The 19,735-nt window shown below is 28.4% G+C and overlaps 12 protein-coding genes across 12 annotated transcripts, besides 18 other annotated features; 6 read left to right on the top strand and 6 right to left on the bottom strand.

Annotated features, from left to right (window-relative positions):
- The first annotated feature begins 27 nt into the window (after window positions 1–27).
- Window positions 28–56: a sequence feature (AT_rich).
- A 23-nt stretch (window positions 57–79) lies between these two features.
- CMU_034480 (uncharacterized protein) lies at window positions 80–1,381 on the bottom strand (the record flags this gene model as incomplete). The annotated part of the gene is made up of 1 exon (XM_002141375.1): window positions 80–1,381. The coding sequence occupies one exon, from the start codon at window positions 1,379–1,381 to the stop codon at window positions 80–82; it is 1,302 nt and encodes a 433-aa protein (XP_002141411.1).
- Window positions 1,382–1,406: 25 nt separating this feature from the next.
- Window positions 1,407–1,427: a sequence feature (AT_rich).
- A 427-nt stretch (window positions 1,428–1,854) lies between these two features.
- Window positions 1,855–2,202, bottom strand: CMU_034490 (60S ribosomal protein L22, putative; the record flags this gene model as incomplete). Its single annotated transcript, XM_002141376.1, has 1 exon — window positions 1,855–2,202. One exon carries the CDS (start codon window positions 2,200–2,202, stop codon window positions 1,855–1,857), a length of 348 nt encoding a protein of 115 aa, XP_002141412.1.
- Window positions 2,203–2,305: 103 nt separating this feature from the next.
- Window positions 2,306–2,342: a sequence feature (AT_rich).
- A 239-nt stretch (window positions 2,343–2,581) lies between these two features.
- Window positions 2,582–2,602: a sequence feature (AT_rich).
- A 272-nt stretch (window positions 2,603–2,874) lies between these two features.
- Window positions 2,875–4,245, top strand: CMU_034500 (eukaryotic translation initiation factor 5, putative; the record flags this gene model as incomplete). The annotated part of the gene is made up of 1 exon (XM_002141377.1): window positions 2,875–4,245. One exon carries the CDS (start codon window positions 2,875–2,877, stop codon window positions 4,243–4,245), a length of 1,371 nt encoding a protein of 456 aa, XP_002141413.1.
- Window positions 4,012–4,046: a microsatellite.
- A 288-nt stretch (window positions 4,246–4,533) lies between the features above and the next one.
- On the top strand, window positions 4,534–9,930 carry CMU_034510 (uncharacterized protein; the record flags this gene model as incomplete). The annotated part of the gene is made up of 1 exon (XM_002141378.1): window positions 4,534–9,930. The coding sequence occupies one exon, from the start codon at window positions 4,534–4,536 to the stop codon at window positions 9,928–9,930; it is 5,397 nt and encodes a 1,798-aa protein (XP_002141414.1).
- A 109-nt stretch (window positions 9,931–10,039) lies between these two features.
- On the bottom strand, window positions 10,040–11,476 carry CMU_034520 (uncharacterized protein; the record flags this gene model as incomplete). The annotated part of the gene is made up of 1 exon (XM_002141379.1): window positions 10,040–11,476. The coding sequence occupies one exon, from the start codon at window positions 11,474–11,476 to the stop codon at window positions 10,040–10,042; it is 1,437 nt and encodes a 478-aa protein (XP_002141415.1).
- A 201-nt stretch (window positions 11,477–11,677) lies between these two features.
- On the top strand, window positions 11,678–12,958 carry CMU_034530 (uncharacterized protein; the record flags this gene model as incomplete). Its single annotated transcript, XM_002141380.1, has 1 exon — window positions 11,678–12,958. One exon carries the CDS (start codon window positions 11,678–11,680, stop codon window positions 12,956–12,958), a length of 1,281 nt encoding a protein of 426 aa, XP_002141416.1.
- A 136-nt stretch (window positions 12,959–13,094) lies between these two features.
- CMU_034540 (14-3-3 family protein) lies at window positions 13,095–13,808 on the top strand (the record flags this gene model as incomplete). The annotated part of the gene is made up of 1 exon (XM_002141381.1): window positions 13,095–13,808. The coding sequence occupies one exon, from the start codon at window positions 13,095–13,097 to the stop codon at window positions 13,806–13,808; it is 714 nt and encodes a 237-aa protein (XP_002141417.1).
- A 272-nt stretch (window positions 13,809–14,080) lies between these two features.
- CMU_034550 (uncharacterized protein) lies at window positions 14,081–14,770 on the top strand (the record flags this gene model as incomplete). Its single annotated transcript, XM_002141382.1, has 1 exon — window positions 14,081–14,770. One exon carries the CDS (start codon window positions 14,081–14,083, stop codon window positions 14,768–14,770), a length of 690 nt encoding a protein of 229 aa, XP_002141418.1.
- Window positions 14,771–15,044: 274 nt separating this feature from the next.
- CMU_034560 (uncharacterized protein) lies at window positions 15,045–15,614 on the top strand (the record flags this gene model as incomplete). The annotated part of the gene is made up of 3 exons (XM_002141383.1): window positions 15,045–15,054; window positions 15,111–15,342; window positions 15,404–15,614. 3 exons carry the CDS (start codon window positions 15,045–15,047, stop codon window positions 15,612–15,614), a joined length of 453 nt encoding a protein of 150 aa, XP_002141419.1.
- Window positions 15,161–15,193: a sequence feature (AT_rich).
- Window positions 15,358–15,411: a sequence feature (AT_rich).
- CMU_034570 (uncharacterized protein) lies at window positions 15,615–16,695 on the bottom strand (the record flags this gene model as incomplete). The annotated part of the gene is made up of 2 exons (XM_002141384.1): window positions 15,615–16,453; window positions 16,629–16,695. The coding sequence occupies 2 exons, from the start codon at window positions 16,693–16,695 to the stop codon at window positions 15,615–15,617; spliced, it is 906 nt and encodes a 301-aa protein (XP_002141420.1).
- Window positions 15,720–15,781: a sequence feature (AT_rich).
- Window positions 15,831–15,865: a sequence feature (AT_rich).
- A 513-nt stretch (window positions 16,696–17,208) lies between the features above and the next one.
- Window positions 17,209–17,271: a sequence feature (AT_rich).
- A 39-nt stretch (window positions 17,272–17,310) lies between these two features.
- Window positions 17,311–17,343: a sequence feature (AT_rich).
- An 86-nt stretch (window positions 17,344–17,429) lies between these two features.
- Window positions 17,430–17,451: a sequence feature (AT_rich).
- A 113-nt stretch (window positions 17,452–17,564) lies between these two features.
- Window positions 17,565–17,596: a sequence feature (AT_rich).
- Window positions 17,597–17,602: 6 nt separating this feature from the next.
- CMU_034580 (suppressor of kinetochore protein 1, putative) lies at window positions 17,603–18,278 on the bottom strand (the record flags this gene model as incomplete). The annotated part of the gene is made up of 3 exons (XM_002141385.1): window positions 17,603–17,779; window positions 17,880–18,085; window positions 18,176–18,278. 3 exons carry the CDS (start codon window positions 18,276–18,278, stop codon window positions 17,603–17,605), a joined length of 486 nt encoding a protein of 161 aa, XP_002141421.1.
- Window positions 17,781–17,805: a sequence feature (AT_rich).
- Window positions 18,092–18,161: a sequence feature (AT_rich).
- Window positions 18,279–18,633: 355 nt separating the features above from the next.
- On the bottom strand, window positions 18,634–19,371 carry CMU_034590 (uncharacterized protein; the record flags this gene model as incomplete). The annotated part of the gene is made up of 1 exon (XM_002141386.1): window positions 18,634–19,371. One exon carries the CDS (start codon window positions 19,369–19,371, stop codon window positions 18,634–18,636), a length of 738 nt encoding a protein of 245 aa, XP_002141422.1.
- Window positions 19,372–19,390: 19 nt separating this feature from the next.
- Window positions 19,391–19,419: a sequence feature (AT_rich).
- Window positions 19,420–19,520: 101 nt separating this feature from the next.
- Window positions 19,521–19,553: a microsatellite.
- A 111-nt stretch (window positions 19,554–19,664) lies between these two features.
- Window positions 19,665–19,699: a sequence feature (AT_rich).
- The last annotated feature ends 36 nt before the right edge of the window (window positions 19,700–19,735 follow it).

The raw sequence follows: 19,735 nt of genomic DNA on the forward strand, positions 1-19,735 counted from the left end.
TAAAGATTCATATTATCTACTTTATCCATTAATAATAATTTTAATAAGTTAATAAAGACTGATCTAGACTCCGCAAAAATCATCTAGGTAGATTTTGTTCTATAATAGTGTAATCTGAAATCATCTCTTCTTTCTCCTGATCCTTATATATATCTATATATTCATTTATCTTTACAGCTTTACTCCCTGTTAATTCATCTTTATTTTCAATCTTTAAATCATTAATATCTAGAGGGAGTATACCCAATATATTATTCATTCCTATCAACCACTTGGTCATCTTTATCTTACATCCCCATGTTATTATACCATTGTTTACTTTTTCCTCCAAAGATTTAATAAGTAATTCATTAAATATTCTAATAAGAGTGATATACTCAGTTTCAGAGGTCACTAGAGTTTTTAGATGATTGACAGCAATTATTACATCATATACTGATTTCTTTCTTTCTTTCTGATAATTAGTATATATATTATCATTATTCTTGGGTAATTTAGGCCCAGTTAAACATGAAATTCTAATACATGGTTCTAAGCTATTAGTGTCTTTACACATCTCATCAGGTTTGCATGTAATCTCCAGTAATGAGGAAGACAGTCCCATAGCGCCTATTGGCAAAAATGCATATGTTTCATATTTTAAAATATCCTCTTTTTTAATCTTTTTGCCATATCTTTTTATAAAATAAAAGGCCTGTTTGCCATTATCTGATTTTATCTTCCAGTTTAAATGCATTGGATAATTTATATATTCCTCAGTTATTTCCTTAAAGGAATTTCCCAAACTTATGTTGATTTCCGTGTCTACATAATTATAACTACTTTTAAATGAAAGTGGATCGTGAAAAATATAAATTTCATACATCAAATTATAATATCCATTAATATCAATAGTACACTTATCAATATCTTTTACTTCATCAAAATGTGCAACGATTTTATAAGTGCCAAATCTTGAATTCGGTACCTTTTTAGATTTGTCATGTCTTCGATACATCGAAATTTTGACTTGATTATTATTATCATATTCATTATCTTTATCAATCCTAATAAAATAAGATGATATAGTTGAACTTAGAATTTTCACATTATTATTTGGTAGAGGAATATTAGGACATTCAGATGTAGGAACTATTAATTTGCAATGTTGGCATAATCCTACATCAAGAGGAGTTATACTACTTTCCATTCCTTGACATTTTGCCAAACGAAAGCAATGATCCTGAAGTATTTGAATCTTTTCCTGATTAGGACTTAATTGTTTATTATTATACTCTAGAAAAGATATATTAAAGATATGACCAATTAAAATATTGTTTCCTAATATATAAAATAAACTAAGAAACAAAGATATATTGAATGTGGTACCAAAGGTACCCATGAAATACCATAAAATTAAAGGACTGAATTTTTTAATATATTTTATTGAACTTCTTATTTAATTCTTTTGAGATGAATGTTAGAATTTCTATATAGGGAAATTTTGGCATGGCGCTCCATAGAGATATTTTCTTTGATATTAGCTGAATACTATAATAAAATCAGTGAATCTCAAGAAAAAAAAAAAAGATCCAAAGTATTACTCATTAGTATAACTTACAACTAATTATTATTAATCATTAATACTACATTATACCCCCCAAAAATGGAGTATAAATACAGTAAATAGTAAAGGAAAAGATTCTACGCCAACTCAAAGAGAAACTTATTAGAAAATGAAACCTAAGAACTGAAACTAAAGTCCCTATATTTATGGTAACTTAGGAAAATAGAGTTTTACTAGCAACTTCTCAAGAAGTGATATCTTCCAATTTAAATAAAGTGAGTTGATTATAACTTGATTCTATAATTCTCTTATTCCTCTGCTCCTTCACTACTAATATTAAAGTACCTAACTTCATAAGCACCTTTAGTTGTAGCTACGACACGTAGAAAGTCACGAATTTGTTGCTTCTTTAAATACTTCTTTGTTAAATACTTCAAATATCTTTTAGAGATTGGAATCTCACTTGTCACTGTGATACGACCCTTATTACGAGAAATTAATATTTTAGTTCCTAATTGTCCACGTTTCCCATCAACTTTGATTCTATCATGAAGAAATTTTTCCAAGCCAGAAACATCAATTATATTATCTTGCATTGGAGCTGTACAATCAACAGTAAAACGAAGAGTCTTATTTATTTTCGGAGTTGGAGCCATTTAGTTGAATTATAATTAATCACAACCTGAGTCTTCCTTTAATTATAAATGAGTAATTTGAGAAGTTTTTTTTAATGCTTAAAGCGCTATTTTAGACACTAGCTTATTTAAAATTATTTTAAAGAACTATTTTTTTTATAGACTGCCAAATAATCAGTTAGTATTATATGTCATTACCATTAAAAAAATAGCCTCTAAATATTATTAATGAGGTATAGGCGCTATATGGTTTATCACTCCTGTCTCACATGAATAACTCACTATCTCAAATATTGTAAATTACAGTTGAGGCTACCTGAATTAAAGACCAGTACACTCACAATGTTCGAATAATAGACACAAGACGAGACGAAATATATACCGGGTCATTTTTGGCGCCTTTATAATTTAAAATTTATAACTGAAATAAAAAGTTTATAATCAATCCTCTTATATTCAAAAGAATTAAAAGTAGGAATAGTGGAGATATTAAATAATAATTTTGGTTTATGCCTATGAACATTCTACTACTTTTGAGTTGTAATGTTTTGTTCATATTTATTGGCAAGTAATACTAAGTAGAAGAGCCACTTGTTTATTGAAATCATCTGCTTTTTAGACATAATTGAATATCTAACAGAGAGAATATCTCGTGTGACTTTTTATTTTGCTGCTAAGGGAATATACTTGAAAATGTTGAATATACCGAGTACTGTAGAAGATCCTAATTATCGCTATAAGATGCCAAAACTTGTCTCCAAAATAGAGGGAAGAGGGAATGGTATTCGTACTAAGATAGTAAATATGGCTGATATAGCGAAATCATTAAAGAGACCTCCCTCATACCCAACAAAATTTTTTGGTTGTGAATTGGGAGCATTAAGTAAGTGGGAAGATAAGGAAGAAAAGAGTATAGTTAATGGTGCCCATCAACAACCTGATTTACAAAGATTGATGGATAAATTCATTTTGATGTATGTACTCTGCCCAAATTGTGAACTTCCAGAAATAGATTTATCAGTTAAGAAAGAAAGAGTTAGCTGTAAATGTAATGCATGTGGTCATACAGGACTACTTGATAATAATCACAAAATAACAACTTATATATCTAAAAATCCTCCTGGTGGAATTGATAGTACAATGGGTAGTAGCAGCAAAAGTAAGAAGGACCGTAGAGATAAGGAGAAGGATAGAGATAAAAATAGTGATCAAAGTAATAGTGTCCTTAATAAGAATTCCGGTGAAACATATGAAAAGACTTCAAAGAGTAAGATAAAGAAGAAGAAGAATAAGAAGTCTAGTGGTGAGAGTTGTCTTTGTGAAAAGGAGAGCTTAACATTTGATAGCCAAGAAATTGCTGATGTTGTTGAGAGACTAAATAATTATATTTTGAAGAACAATGAGACTATGACTGTTGATGATTTCTTTTCAGAATTACGTGTACTACAAGTATCTCAGGATTTTGATGCTAATCTACGCTTTTATGTAGCACTTGTTGCATTCTTTGGACTGAATGAAGTTATTGATCCAAAAGTGTTTAAACTACGAACTCCCTTTATAAGCAGAGTCGTTGACGGATCTTTAAGATCAAATGCAATTCTCTCTATATTTGAAACATACTGTGTTGAGAGAAACCCACATACTTTAGTGACATATCCTTACCTATTACAACAACTATATGATTCGGATATTCTGTCTGAACGTTCAATTTTAAAATACTATCAAAGAGACTCCCCAACTAGTTCTGGTAGCTATTGCTCCTCATTTGAAACGTTTGAGAAGGCAAAGTTAGCCTGTAAGCCTTTCATTGAATGGTTATTAGATGGTAGCGATGATGATGATGATAATGATGATGATTATGACGAGAATGGCACAAATAATTCAGATTGCGAAGAAGAGACACCTTCGTCATCTGCAACAAAAAATTCCAATATTAAAGTAAAAAGCTTAAATGTGAGTAAGGGAACTCAAAGTAGTCATTTTATTCAAGATAATGAAGAGACTGGTACCTTGGATGAAAATACTCCACAGGAGGAATCTGATGTAGATATTGACAATATTTAGCCTAATAGAATCTTTTGAACTATATTCGTCTTAAGAGTACTTGGATAAATCTATGAGATTATCCAATCTATTATAAATTATCCACTTAAATAGTAATTTATCTTCATTGTTTTATACTTTAATATTTAAGCACATGCAACATTTTTGAAACGTGTAGATTGTGATTAGGTACTGATGTAACCCGCTTTAGTCACTTCTTATAGGATCAACGGGAACATTTATATAACATTTGCTTTAGAGATAGCAAGAGCTTCCCATATTTAACTACGAACTTTGGTTGTTTTTGGAATGGATAATAATGAAGTGAAATTACTAGGAAATGATGGGGAGGTAGATCTGTTTTGTTTAAATGAGAGAAGACACCTACCAGCATCAAAGCTCTCAACTAATGAATGGATAAGTGATATTAATACTACACTACAATATAAGTTATCAAGTTGTTGGATGATTCTTGTTTGTGTAGATCCGTTAACTAATGTGTTCAATAATGCTGACAATGAAAGTACAGAAATATTATTTGAGATTCTGAGTTCTGTCTTGTACTATGGCGAATTACAACCTTCTTTAGTGGCTGAATTTTTAGAAAATAGTGCAGTTTTAGCTTATATGAAAATTATGAAAGCTCTAGGAGCAAGTTTTAGTGATTCCGATAAAATAGATATTTCATCTCTACCATTGGATAGCTTAAATAAAAGATTCTTAGAAACCACTACTAACTTCAATAATTGTAGCCCAAATGACATAAATGAATTAGATGAATTCTTGTCATTTGATGATTTTACTGCAAATTACTTAACTCCTAAGATTATGGATACAATTTGGCTTTTACAAATGGGATTTAATGATAAGGAAGTATCTAGAAGGTCTATCTGGACAGAATTTATTCAACGTCTTGAGCGTGGAAATATTGTACCACGAGTGCATAATATATCAAATATTCCAAAACTAATCAAGCTAATATGTATTAAAGATATAGTTGCATATCTAGATTTGGGACGTACAGATTTTATGGGAATTACTCACTCAATGATATCAACAAAGGATAGACTACAACAAAAATATGTACGTGAGAGAACTAGGCTTTGTTTCACAGTTAACTCATATACTACTCAAAGAGAGTGTTTAAAAGGTTACTCTACTTTGATAATATCGGTAAAAACATTATTTGATAGCCATCTTGCTAAAGAAGTTGAACAAAGCATAGAACAATCTTTTGAAGTAGAGGGAATTACTACTAATTCATTATATATAGATTTAGATATGAATATTATTTTGAGTATCATTTCAGAGTATGATTTGTCAATTCATCGTTCTATTGGTATAATATTTGAGGTATTTATAGCATTTACTTCATCTGACTTGAATATTCGAAAATCTAAAGATTATAAAGATATATGCAAAATATTAGGAAAACTTCTCAATTTATTTCCTACTAAAATTGTTAAAAAATCCTTCATTATATTTACCGAGTATATCCCTAAAATAAGATCTAAACTGAAGGAAATATCTGAATTCTTTTCTAATAATTCCGAACCTAAAACAAATAAAATTAACCCTAATTCAAATCTTAAAGAGAATAATTTAATTAAGGAGCCCAACAAAGGAGATTTGACTTTTCCATGCATTGGTGAAGATAAAGTACTTTATCAACCTTGGTTATTGTATTCTCAAGATACTATGGAATTTCCTAATTTTGAGTTTTTTTTGTTATGTGCCTATCTAGTAAAAAATAAGTGGATAGAATTTGATGTGCACCTAAAGCAGCTAGTGGATTCGTGGGATGAAATGACTTGGAATGAATATTTGAAGGAATCTGTTGACACAAAAGAGGATTGTGATAATAATAAAGATTCTATGGATGAATACACTATCTATATTGAAGAGTTCAATTTAGAGGATAGGTCTGACATTTCCTTCTTTTCAATTAAAACATTGTGGAATCTTAGAAATCTATACAAACTATATCAAAGTTTGTATAATGAGGAGACAAAACTCAAAACTGATACTGAAGAGTGCAAAACTTCAAATCATGTAGACAATATTTCATTCAAATTAGTCAAAGGTATCCTATTGGGAAAATCTAAACATTCTCCAATAGAAGTGTCTGAGCAAGCAATCGATTTTGCAAAAATTTCTGAAGCTTTATCTAAATATCTTATACTACCTTCACTAACCTTAATGTCAGCCTTTGTTTGTATTTATCAAGCTTCAATTGGGGAAGATACTTCATTATTTATTGACGACCCTTCACATGAAACTGAAAAAGCTCTAAATACTCCACCTCATATCTTAGCTATCTCTGAGTTATATGAACTAGCCTCATTTCCCCCATGTATAGCTGATTATGTTTGTGATTCATTTGCAAAAACTATAGAAATAATACTTGAAGCAACTAAAATAAAAATAACCAATTGTCTATCTTCGCAAGTTGCAGAACTTTATAAACAATTTGCATATAATTTAGTACCTTGGATTGAAAAATATTGTCAATACTATCTTTTTAAACGACATTGTAAATGTATAAAGCTTGTACTTGAAATTATCAATTCATTTCTTAAATATAAGGACCAGTTAGATGATTACTTTCAAATTTCTGGAGATATGAAAGTAAATTATATAGATCCTTTGAAACTTTTATTAGAACTGTCATTATCTATCATATTCCCTTCAGTCTCCTATTTACCCAGAAATCGTTGTATACCCAATCTAGTTGGTTATATATACTTGGATAATGTCTCAATACCAGAACGCTATCAAATGTATCAAAATCTTATAAATATAAACTATAACTCTTATCCAATGAGTTTGAAATGGAAAGAAACTAAGAATGGATTATCAAAACCTTTAAAGCGAGTTACCCAGGATATTTTGGAAGAAAAAAAATATACTGGAAGTAATTTATCAAATATATCAATGGCAGGTCTTTCTTCTAATTCTTACTCAAATTGGAAAAGACTTTCACTTTCAACTAGGCTACTGATTTCAAATATTGTGAGCTATAGTTATACAAATCCTTTGGTTATGTGTGATATTGTGCTAAGTCAGTGCTATGTATATGATAATATGATCCCTCTTCTAGTAGAAATTGTAGCTAAGCAAATTGATACTTTTTGTTTAGATATAATGGTTTATTCAATTGTATGCTTTATCTTAAAGAGACCCACAAGTCTTCTTAATAATAGCTCCAAAAAGATTCTTGAGAACAATTTAAAAATATCAAATAGTGGTATTGCACACTTTGGAGCTCATCTATTTAAGAAACGAGTAATACCCAAAGAGGTACTTGTAAATTTTATATATACTCTGTTATATCGTATTGATGAAACATTAAACCATCCATTATATCCTCATGAACTATACAACAACTTCATGGATATATTTTTTTGGGAGCAAATGTTAGAGGTTCTTTTAAACATACCTAAATTTGACTTGTCCGTCCTGACAACCAAACAAGTCAATGCCTTAGCTGGAGGCCGTTTATTGTTTCAGCAACTCTTGGGAGATTATGATTACTTTGAATATTTTGATACTGATTATAGCATATTATGTGCTATGCCAAATAACAACTTACAATCAATGAACTTATTGGCTAAAATTAAAGATATTAGGACAAGTGAAACTTTAATTGCTAAGGAAACTGAATATGAATTAAAAAGTACACCAAAATATACTAATGTAAATGAGACATCAAATTGTGAAGTTCACAGAGAATCTTTTAACTCAACTGGAGAAGCTTTAATCAGCATTTTTTCTGAAAATAGTGTCATGAGCAAAGAACTTTTATATAGAATAGCGAAGTTACGTTTGGAAGCTTTGTGGGATGTTCCCACTTGTAAATTCGATGTTAAATTGATTACCCAAATATCGGATGAAATTCACTGGTGTTGTATTCAGCTCATTGAATTTTTAACAACATCATTTTCTAGTGAAGTATATAGATATCGAGTACTAAATTTGGAAAATGATATTTTCAGCATTAAAAATACTATTTCAGAGATATTTAGGTACTTAGATTCACCAATAGCTTGGTTTTTCCTTAGACATGGCTTATTTTGTGATAAAAGTGAGGATAGTAAGGAATCTACCAATATAGAAGATATTACTGTTGATGATACTGGAATATCCAGTTTATCTTGTCTGATCCCTTTTGACAAAATTTTGGATACTGAACCCACAATTGTAAATTGCCTAAGGGAATATATTTCTGAGGGAAATTTATTATTGTCTACTTCTTTATTGGATATAAACATGACTGATTTTTATCTTAGTTTTTGGTTTTTGAGACTCTCAGATCTATTTATCCCAAAAACAGAATATTTTTCAGTTTTGACAGAATTGTACAATAATATAATGGATTGTTATTTAAATATTGAGAAGATTGGACGTCCTAATCAATCTTTAATAGCTAGTAATCATTTTTCGAAATTTCCAGTAACTTTTAATGAACCTAAAGATATTCCTTGTATACCTGCCTTACAACCTTTACCAACAAGTTCCATTTCAAGACAGCTTCGTGATACTAGGAAGCAATTTGAAAACAAATATAAACAGTTATCAGTTCAATATTATCGGTTAGCTATTGAGTTTGAAGAAATTTCCAGAAGGAGAACAAAGGCAATTAACTGGCTTGACAAACTTGTACTACCAAAGCTAAGGTCTCTATTTGATACCAAAGTAGTAGCACTATGTTTGGAGTCCAAATCTGAAACATGTGTCTGTAATTTTGAAAAATTTGTATTTTGGATTTATGAGAGTTTAATTATTCCACGTATTACTCAATCAGAATCAGATACTCTATTTTGCTTTTATTGGATACAGAAGATTTTATTGGATGATAAACTTGGGCTATTTGAAGGTAACATTAAGCATACTGGATTATTTTTTTCTACCCTAACCAAAATGGTAGGATATTGTGTCAGAAGCTCTTCAGCTAGAGAGGCCCAATTAATTGGATTATTCATTAAGCTTGTCTTTCAATATCTCTCTGATAATATCATTGAGTCTGAATGCAATACAAAATCATCTACAAATGAGGAGTTGAAATTATCCTCATCTGAAGAATGTTTTCAAAAAAAGGGAATATTTGAACTATCTCTCATCCAAGAGTGCGAACTAAACATTTTAGCATCACTTTCTCTTGGTTTAGGAATACTATCAGAGAGTAGGAATATCAAACCGGATTGGATTGATACACGGGGATGTGTTTGGACTCTCCTACATTGTAGTGATTCATTCCCAGTTTCTTATAAAACTGGGAATTATCTATTGAAAATCATTCCAAATATTATTCAATATAGTACTGAAAAACAGTGGAATGATTTAACTCTTTCAATCACATCTTTAAATCTAAAGCTTAAGCAAAGAACAAATTTCTGGATCCGTTCTAGTACAGATATTGATGTTAATTCAACTATAGAAAGTGAAGATACAGACAATGAAAAACCAAATACTTTAAATAGTAGCTCTCATAATTCAAGTAATATAGATACTGCATCTAAAACTACTTCAGGAGATTCTAGGAATGTGAAAAGAAACAGTGATAAAAACTCTTTAGTTGCAATAAATAATAGAGATTCTTCACCTTATCATAGCGATTCAAAAAGAGCAAGGTACTCTTCAATCCCTGGAAGCTCAAAAAGTTACACATATTCATCTCATTCCAGAGATGGCTATAGGAGAAGTTAGCTAAACTTAGATTGTGAAGTAATTAATATAGAGAACTTTATATTACATGAATAGTTTTATAAAACGATACTAAATATATAGTCTTTCGTAAAGACTTATTTACTAATTATTACACAGTTGAACCTTCAAATTGAAATTCTTGGGATTCTATATCTCTAATATAAATAGTCAAAAAAAAACCAACAAAGGAGGAGAATAGAATAATAATTGGGATATATTCCAACTTAGAGTATTTAAATATCAGACTAATTACCAGGCAAAATACTGTAGATGAAAGAATTCTTGCTGAGAAGAGTAAACCGAAGATTGGACCAAAGTTTTTAGCTCCAAAAACCTTTATGATAGTAGAGGGAGGTACTACAAATGTTCCAGCATGGGCAACTGATAATAGGGAATATCCTAGAGTGTATTGAATTGCAATAAATGGTTCCCATAATGGGAATGCAAAAACTAGGAGTCCAGAAATAAAAAAAGAAGTCATAATACAAAGAGAGTTAATAGGTCCAAATGCTTCACAAATCAGACCCCAAATTAATCGACTTATAGTGTGTAGGATACCAATGAAACATGCAATTCTAGCAAGTTGGAAATCTCTCAAGGTTGTTATATGCATACCGTGGATTTTCCAGTACACCTGAGTGTATAATACGGCTGGCCACGTACAGAAGGTTATATACCAAAGGAGTTTAAAATAAGAAGAACTCAGAATTTTATATGGGTATTTATATTGGACATTACTAGTTGAATAGCTAATTTGTTGGGAGTTTAAATTTGTTTTATTATTACTTGATTGATATTTTGTTTCTATTGTCTCTTCAGCATCACTACTTTTTTTTGAACTTGCCTTTTCAAATTTAATATTAGATTCTCCATAAAAGATAGTCAAAACTCCTAGTATTTGAGATATAAATGATGCAAGTGTCATGCAATACAACATAGTTGGAATACGGTCTAGTATTGCTGTGTTGCTATATAACCAATTACCTTTATACTTAAGGTCAGGTCGGAAACTATAGGGATTTAAAAATTTACATTGAATGCAGGGTAATAGTGCCATAGATAATCCTCTGCATCCCCAAAGAATCCCTGATATTATTCCCTTCATTTTAGCCGGATATTTATTAATCGCATATGATATAGTTAATGGATAAATCAGACCATGAGCAATTCCTAAAATTATTGAATAGAAGAATGAGAAAAAGAGGAAATCTTCAATATGATAACTTGCAAAACCCAATCCTAAATTGGCTAGTAATACTCCCAATACTAATACTATAAAGAAACCCAACTTTTGTTCTAATTTCCCACTAATGTACCCAAAAAGACCTTGGAAAAGCATAAATATAGTTTCTATCCAACAAATATAACATATAGTTATCCCATATCTTCCTTTGATTGTCATGTAACTTGCAATGTAAGGGACTAGATTTCCAAAAGTGTATGTGAATCCTAGAGACCAGTGAATTAAACCTGAACCAGCTAAAGGAAACCAATATTCCAGATTATAGGACATTAGTACATCTTTAAAAGTGGGTATTAGATCCATACAGTTTAGTTTCCATATTACTTACAAGTTCACTTTTACCTGTGTGCAAGAAACTAATAATATAGCGCCTAATAGCGCCGTCTCATAAACTTAATACCCGTCATTTGAGACCATGTGAGTAAATTGTAGATGGATTTTTGGAATTAGAGTACAAAGTGCATTAAAATACTATTTAGAACTATAGAAATTGCAGTATTCTTAATGGGATGTGAAGATCTATCTTATATAAAAAATGATAAAAACGGATCTAAATATAATGATGAAATAACTCAGAGCTTTGGAACTGATTTACAAAATACTATAGAATATCTAAAGAATCTAGCCTACTCTAAAAGTGGATTTTATAATAATGAAAATCGTAGGTATTTGTGGATTTTAGCATTAGATATAGATCTTGAACATATGTATGATGATTACTTTCTAGAAAGACTAGCTGAGAATGCAGATCGAAGATTATATAGCCAAATAGAATGTGATATTAGTCGATGTTTACATAAAGGAGAAGATCTACGCTCTAATTTAAAAAATATTCTTTTAGCTATATATTCATTACATAAACATGAATTTTCCTATATACAGGGAATCCATGATATAGGATCTGTTTTTGTATCAGTCTACCTAGAGGATTATGAAATACTTCGAAATGAGAATATTCCTGGAAAGTTTGAACAATTAGAAAATATAGACAACAAGATTTATACTCAAATCAAAGAGAAACTGAGTACTAAGAAAGGCAGAATAAATATCTGCTTTACATTACTCGAGAAATTTCTATTATGGTATTCTAATATGTTCAGCTATAATACTGACCAATCAACTGAATATAATTTGGATAATGTACTTTCTGCTATTGGAATGGATTTACTAAGTTTAATAAATGAACAAGATACAGAACTCAGTACATTCATGGAAAAGTTAATAATTACACAAGATTCCATATCAAGTATTTTCATGTTTTGTTTACCTTGGCTCATAAGCTGGTTTTCTCATAATATCCCAACAAGTGATAAAAGTATAATATTTAGACTTTTTGATTTGTTTCTTACAAATCCACCAATATTTCTACTCCATATTATATCTCAACTTGTTATATACAATAAAGAGGATTTGTTCAAATATATATCTAATGAGGTAGAAGTACAAGATTTAATTCAGAATTGCAATTATGATATGTACCCATTCTTTCATTTTTATTTTCAAAATCTTGATTTACAATCACAACCTTGGGAAATACTCATTTCTAGAGCTAAGAAATCTTTTGATAATCATAATTCTAGATTTTATAAGAGTGCAAAGTTTTGGAGATGTCCTAAGTATATACAAACTTCATATATTAAAAATACACTATATGGGAAGATTATGAATATTTATAAACTTGTTTTAGAAATTTCAATAACTAATAATAAAGATATCTTTTTGTGGACTATATTGGGAATTTTTATTTCATATATTACATTTGTACTTTATAATTATAGAACTTAACATTATAATTTTTGAACTGGAGACATACTACTGACCCAGTCGTTATTTTTTTACAAAACCTTTATTTGTAAAATCTAGTGTCACTTTTATAAAAGACATTAAGTTTTATCTGAAAAAATATTAGGCTTATTAAAATATGAGTACTTTAATGAGTGAAAGACAAAAACAAATATATAGAGCTCAAGTATATGAATGGGGGGGTATGTATGATAAAATGATGGAGGCTATCCAATCTATAATAACAATAGCTGAATTTGAAAAAAGTGAATTAGAAGAAGTTGAAAGACAATTACTATCTTCTTGTATTAAGCATAAAGTAAATAGTACTAGGAATAGTTTTAGAAAAATTATAGAGGAAAAGTTAATACAATCAAAAGCCAAAAATGAAATGCAGATATCCTGTTGTGATGATTACATAAAAATATTAAAAAAGAGATTACAAACATTTCTAAATTCTATAGATACAATTATAGATAGATTTATAATTAATTCTGATAGAGGTGAATTATATAAGGCAAAACTTATTGCTGACAATGCACGATATAGATTGGAAATCGACATTAAAACATGTGAAGATGTTAAAAAACTTTACGAAGATGCATATAAGTTGTCTCAAGACTTTTCAGATCCTTCTGATGCTCTTGTATTAAGTGTTGTATTAAATTTTGCTGTCTTTTTAGCCGAAAGATGCAATGATATTGCTCGAGCTAAGAATATTGCAAAATTAGCTTGCAAGAATTTTGATGAGACCATAAAAAAATTTGACAAATTAGGGGATAAAAGTAAAATTTCTGAAGCCACTTTAAAGACTTTGGAAACTCTTAAAGAACACATAAATACGTGGATTTGAAGAGTTTTAAAAACACTTTTGTAATACGGACTTTTTTACATGCACCGCCTAAGCTGTGATGTACTGTAGAAGTTCCAGATACTGAATACTTGAAGTAAATTTATTTTACGTCTTCGTCTCACTTCTTTTTTTGATAGTTTCGCTCGTAAACCCACAATAGTGGGGAATTAGTCAGAAAGTTTATTTATAGGGAGTACTTTTTTCCTCAGAATTTATTAAATATTAAAGGTTTTTACTTAAATTCCTAATATTGTTTATATTGTGTTGGTGTTATGATAAAAGATGAACAAACAACTGTACCATTAAATCCGTTAAGTAATGATTCGGAAGACAAAGACATAGTGAAGAATTCTTACAAACGACCATGGATAGCAGATAATCGAATACCTCCTAGAAGGGTACAGAAAACTAATATTTCAAAATTAAGAAGTAGGCTATTTGCTTACAATCAAAGAAGTTGTTCTATATCTCTAGCTACAGCTGTTGGGAGCTTTAGGTTTATACATGTATGGGCTAAATTACTAGCCTTTATATTTTCTTCAGCTTTAATGATGTGGTCCTCATATTGTACATTATTATATTCTAATATTCGAGATATTATTTTTTATATATCAGTCTCAAGTTTACTTTTGTCTATATTGTGCTGTATTATTGTATTTCTGTCATGTATATTCCTTACTATTTATAATGGACACCAATATTCAGAATATATGTGGAATAATACAGGAATTTATTACAAAATAAAAAGTATCACCTCACTTAAAGTGTTGTCAATTTTATATCTTTTTGCAGCAATATTTTCTATATTTCCTATTTTATTTAACTCACTCAATCAGAGCTTATACAAAGTGACTATCTTATCTATAATTTTAGTAGCCCATATTATACCTTCAACTCTTTTTTATTTCGCTTATATACGTGGCGAAGATTGCAAATTAGAACCTATATCTATACTTATATAATTTTCTGTTTATTTCATTTTTAATTTGATAATATTATTGAATATTACTAAGGTGGATACCAATAAGAATTTATTAAATTTGTTGGATATTATAGTTTTGTAGTAGTTGTTATGTTAATGAGTTTTAGACTTGAAACCGATAATATAAAGTTAATTTATCTGATATATAGTTTATATAATTTAGCATGAATACATTTCTTATATCTTACACGGCACCTACCGCTAAATATAAAATTAGAGTCTTTTACTATTAAGTTTGCTTCCTAAAGATAAGTATGGCCAAAGGTAAAGAATATAAGATCACTTTAATTAATATCACATATATAACTTAATTTTCTTAGGTAAACGGCGTCGCAAAAATCGATCTGATGATGATGATGATAATTGTAAGTTTATAAAAAAATTAAAATATTACAAATTAAAACTCCAATTACTTTATTGTGTCTGGATAATAGCTGACAGTTATATTGAAGATAATAGAAAGCTTAATTCAAGTGGATATTCTGGTAATACTTCACGAGAACGAAAAGAAGTTGCATTAGTATTAGCAGAAGATGAATTAGATAATGACAGGTAATTTATAACAACTTTAATTTCTTAATGATATTTTTTTATTATTTGAATTTTTTTAAAGAAATATAACGTGGTCATCAATTGCTGTTGATCCATCAAAACTTCCTAGAAGATTCTTCTGTGTTGTTTGTGGATGCTTTGGGAAATATAGATGCTATGAATGTTATAAAAGTAAATCAAATCAAATAAATAGATATGTATGTTCATTGCGTTGTTATAATATTCATAAAGATGTTGATTGTGGAAAACCGAAAAATTCCCTTATTTGGTAATTATTTTGAACTCTGCATCAATGTATTACGATTGGACATTGGCTTCGTTACACTAAGCTGAATTTTTGTACACTTCGAAGTATATATATAATGATGATCATGATGATTATTATTATTTTTATATCTATTAAATGATATAATTTCATTAATAAGTATATTATTAATATCATTCTTTCTACCTGAAATTACATAACTATAAATAGTGTAAAATTCATCATAATTTATATTTAAATTCCAATTTAATATTTTTAGTATATGATATTCTAACATTACCATTTCCCATTGTGGAACACCTCCAATATATGCCCAAAATTTTAATCCATATTGAATATCATACATCAGTTTATGTGTAACTATCGAGGCAGCCAAAATTAATCTATGTGCTGTTAATGTAGTAATTTGTAATGTTCCACCAGAATTTTCCAAAGTACGTTTTAATAGTATTAATGTTACACAGAAATCCACAGGTGTAGAACCAATAAATTTCATTAATCTAGAAGTATAGTATTCACCAATTGAAATTTTAGGTACTACCAATGAATGAAATGGAGTTATTTTTTTTTCTGAAGATGCTTTATTTATATCTATACTTTCTGATTTACTGAATACTGCATTCATCCAATTAGATATATGATTTAATGGAATAGGATAACTTTTATAATTAAATGAAATCACAATATTACTATAATTTTCAGTATCTATTATAATATTTGTATTATTATTCTCATCCTCTTTAATTCTTATATTATTTCTATCTTTCCCTAGTTTTAGATAATCCTGAGTCTCATTTAAATTTGATTTAGGTATGAGAAATGTAGTAGATGAATTTGTCTCATGAACTTTTTAAACTATGTGATTCCTCATTAGAATCTATTCTTGTTGATATCTCAGAAGAATTTCTAGGCCATAATTTTCTTAATACTGTATTCCCTGATGCACAATGTGATGATTGACTCTCTAACAATTTGGTTGAGCTACCAATAATTTTTGACCTAATACATTTTCTCTCCTTACATCTTATTGTATCAATATAATTCCCACCAAAATATAAACCACTAGCTATCCTACTTAATAATCCCATAATAAAAAACTAAAACCTATTTTAGCTTAAAACTTAAAATTTAATTTTTATGTCTTTATCTTTTTAAATTAACCAGAAGTTTTTTAAGTCTTGAACCGAACCATATTGAAGGAAATTAATAATATTAGAGGAAATTTAAATATTTTGGCTAGGTAAGGGTTATATTTTTGTAAGAAGACCACAAATTTTTGTAAGATAAACTTAAAATAATACTTAAATAGTTGAAATATTTGCATACATACAAACAAAAACTTCTTTATTAATATAGATTTTATTTTTCTTAAGGTAATCACAAAAAGTATTAATACAAATAATTATGGGACAGTATCTAATAAACTTGAAGGGACTTAATAGAATATTAAATAAAAACAAAGAAAAATACAAAATTATTGCAGGTTTCTTAATGTATACATTATAAATAGAAAAATTTGAGTTAATATTGTATATATTAAAATGTAATACCTCATTAATTAATTGAGGGAATAAGTTACAATGATTTAAGTTATATCCTTGAAAAAAATCTTTAAATCAATTAATTTAAGTATAATTTATCTTTACTAGTATAAATATTTTAAACTTTGAAACTTTTAGTAAGGGAAAATAGTTATTGTATTGTTATTTTATTAAAATATTACAATTTTATAAATAGTAAGGTAGTTATTTTGCATTGCAAATTTCTTTTTAAGTTAAGATCTACTCATTAAATTGATCAAATTATAGAAAATAGTAGATACTATAATATTATTAAAATTTTTAGTGCAAGAACTATAAATACAAAATATTTGAAATATTCTATAATATCAATCTTGTATTTGCAAAAAAGTGACTAAAATGAATAAATTTACAGTTTATAGAATATTCCACAGTACTAATTAATTTAATAAAAAAAAGTATAATTTAACTAGTCCTAAGGTTCTTCACACCACTTATTTTCTTCTCTAACAGCTGCCTCCTCTTCAGGAGTAAAATCATTTTGTATATTAAAAATCTGACGAATTTCTTCGGCTTTCTTTCCTTTTATCATTGTAGCTACTTTTGCACATACAAGATCTAATAATGGCTTAATATCCATATAATTAGCAGTCTAATATAAATATAAATAATTAATAACAATAACATTTCCAGAATTAATATTAAATCTCCAATATTTGAATTTATCTTTTAATAAAAGTATTTTAACTTACCAGCATAAGTTCAAACAGTAATTCTTGTTCAATATTAACAAATTCTTCATCCCAAGGAGAAACTATATGTGTTAAACTATTGCTTCTTAGTGGTTTTGGGATTTCTTTAGCTGGATTATTTACGTGATGCTTACAATATTCGATGACTTTTCTAAGAACATCACTTCGGACATTTGGTAATGGAATTGGATCCTCAGACCCAACATCTAAAGAAATTATTAAAAAAGTAAAAGTAATAATAATATCAACTTTATATTTTACTTATTATATTAAGATTTTTTTCCTTAGTAATTTACCTTCAATCATATTGCGTATTAATGTAGAAGCTGTAGCTACACATATATCTACTTCAAATTCTTCTCCCTCTGAGCTTACTAATTTCACTTTAGATGATATCATTAAGTATATGTATTTAATTATACACAAATACTTTTGAAAGCTATATTACTTTTATTAACATACTTCCAATGGGTCCTCTTTACTTTAGTAATAGGTAAGCTTATGCGGGATTACTATCTTTTAATAGCTTGTAAAATAAATAAGTTATATTACTATATTAGTACTATACATAATTTAAATAAAACTATTTCTATTTAATCAAATATCTGATCTAATTTAATTCAATAGCAATAGGATATCTATAAATTTCAATATACTTTATAATAATAGGATGTATAAATTCTTATGATTAGGATTTATTAAAAATAATGTATAGGAAATTAAAGAAAAAAAAAAAGTAGCTAAAATGTAACATTTATACTTCAGAATCATAAGTGGTTCTCCCCATTGTCATATAAGATTTGTCTGATACCCTTAAAACTTCATTTCCAAAACCACAAATAGCTCCTTGAATAATACCAATAGTATAACAATAATGTTTTTGTTTCATAAGTGAAATATTGATATAGTGAACTTGCGAATGTGAATCTTCTACTAATCCAAAAATCAAACCAAATAAGCAACCCATAATAAGTGAAGATGAGATAACCAATAAAATTTGAGATCTAGAACTAATAAGTAATGGACTTTCAGGGCCCATTATTAATCCTGATATATAATTAACAACATCCACAAGAGAAAATGCTAAGGCAAAAGATATTGACAAACCTAAAATAGAATAAATAGGTACACGTAACAAAGCGGATAATCCAGCAAACCATTCTTTTTCTAGCATGAAACAGAGTAATCCTGATAACATAATTATACCGGCAAATATCAAGAGAAATCTTCGTTTATCTAAGCCCTGTTCTTCAGTAACTTGTTGAAAAGTAACAGAAACACGCCAATATATTAAACAACCAATTCCAATAAATAATAAACCAAAATATGTTGAGAAAAATAGAGATAGGCTGATTTCTACAAGGGTACTGTTTACTGTTATTGATACTATTAATCCTAAAAAAATACCCACTAAGGTACTTATTATACCACGCTTTGAAAAGGCATTTTCAAAATCCAGTGAGTTTAAAAATTCTAAACATGAAGTTTGCATTAATATTATTTGGATCTAGTAAAATAACTATTTTTAATATTTTTTAAACAAGAATGAATTCAGTATATAGCGCCAAATTATCACGTGGCTACTGTGCACACTAATTTTATAAAATCTGTGGGAACTTTTTTTTTCTTTTAATTTTGACATATGTATGTATGTATGTATGTTTATGTATATATTTGTAGAAATACTTTCGTTTAGTTACAGTAGAAAGGTGGAATAAATTTATTTGGTTAAATTGATATATAAGTCCGGAAGTAATTTTAAGACAATAATGAAATAAGATTAACAAAAAAAAAAAAAAAAATTATATATACTATTATTACATCTTGTAGTAAGTAGAATAGTCTCATATATAACT

The sequence above is a fragment of the Cryptosporidium muris genome, genomic scaffold (assembly GCF_000006515.1).
Source record: "Cryptosporidium muris RN66 scf_1106632373451 genomic scaffold, whole genome shotgun sequence".
In the NCBI taxonomy this organism is placed as follows: Eukaryota; Apicomplexa; class Conoidasida; order Eucoccidiorida; family Cryptosporidiidae; genus Cryptosporidium; species Cryptosporidium muris.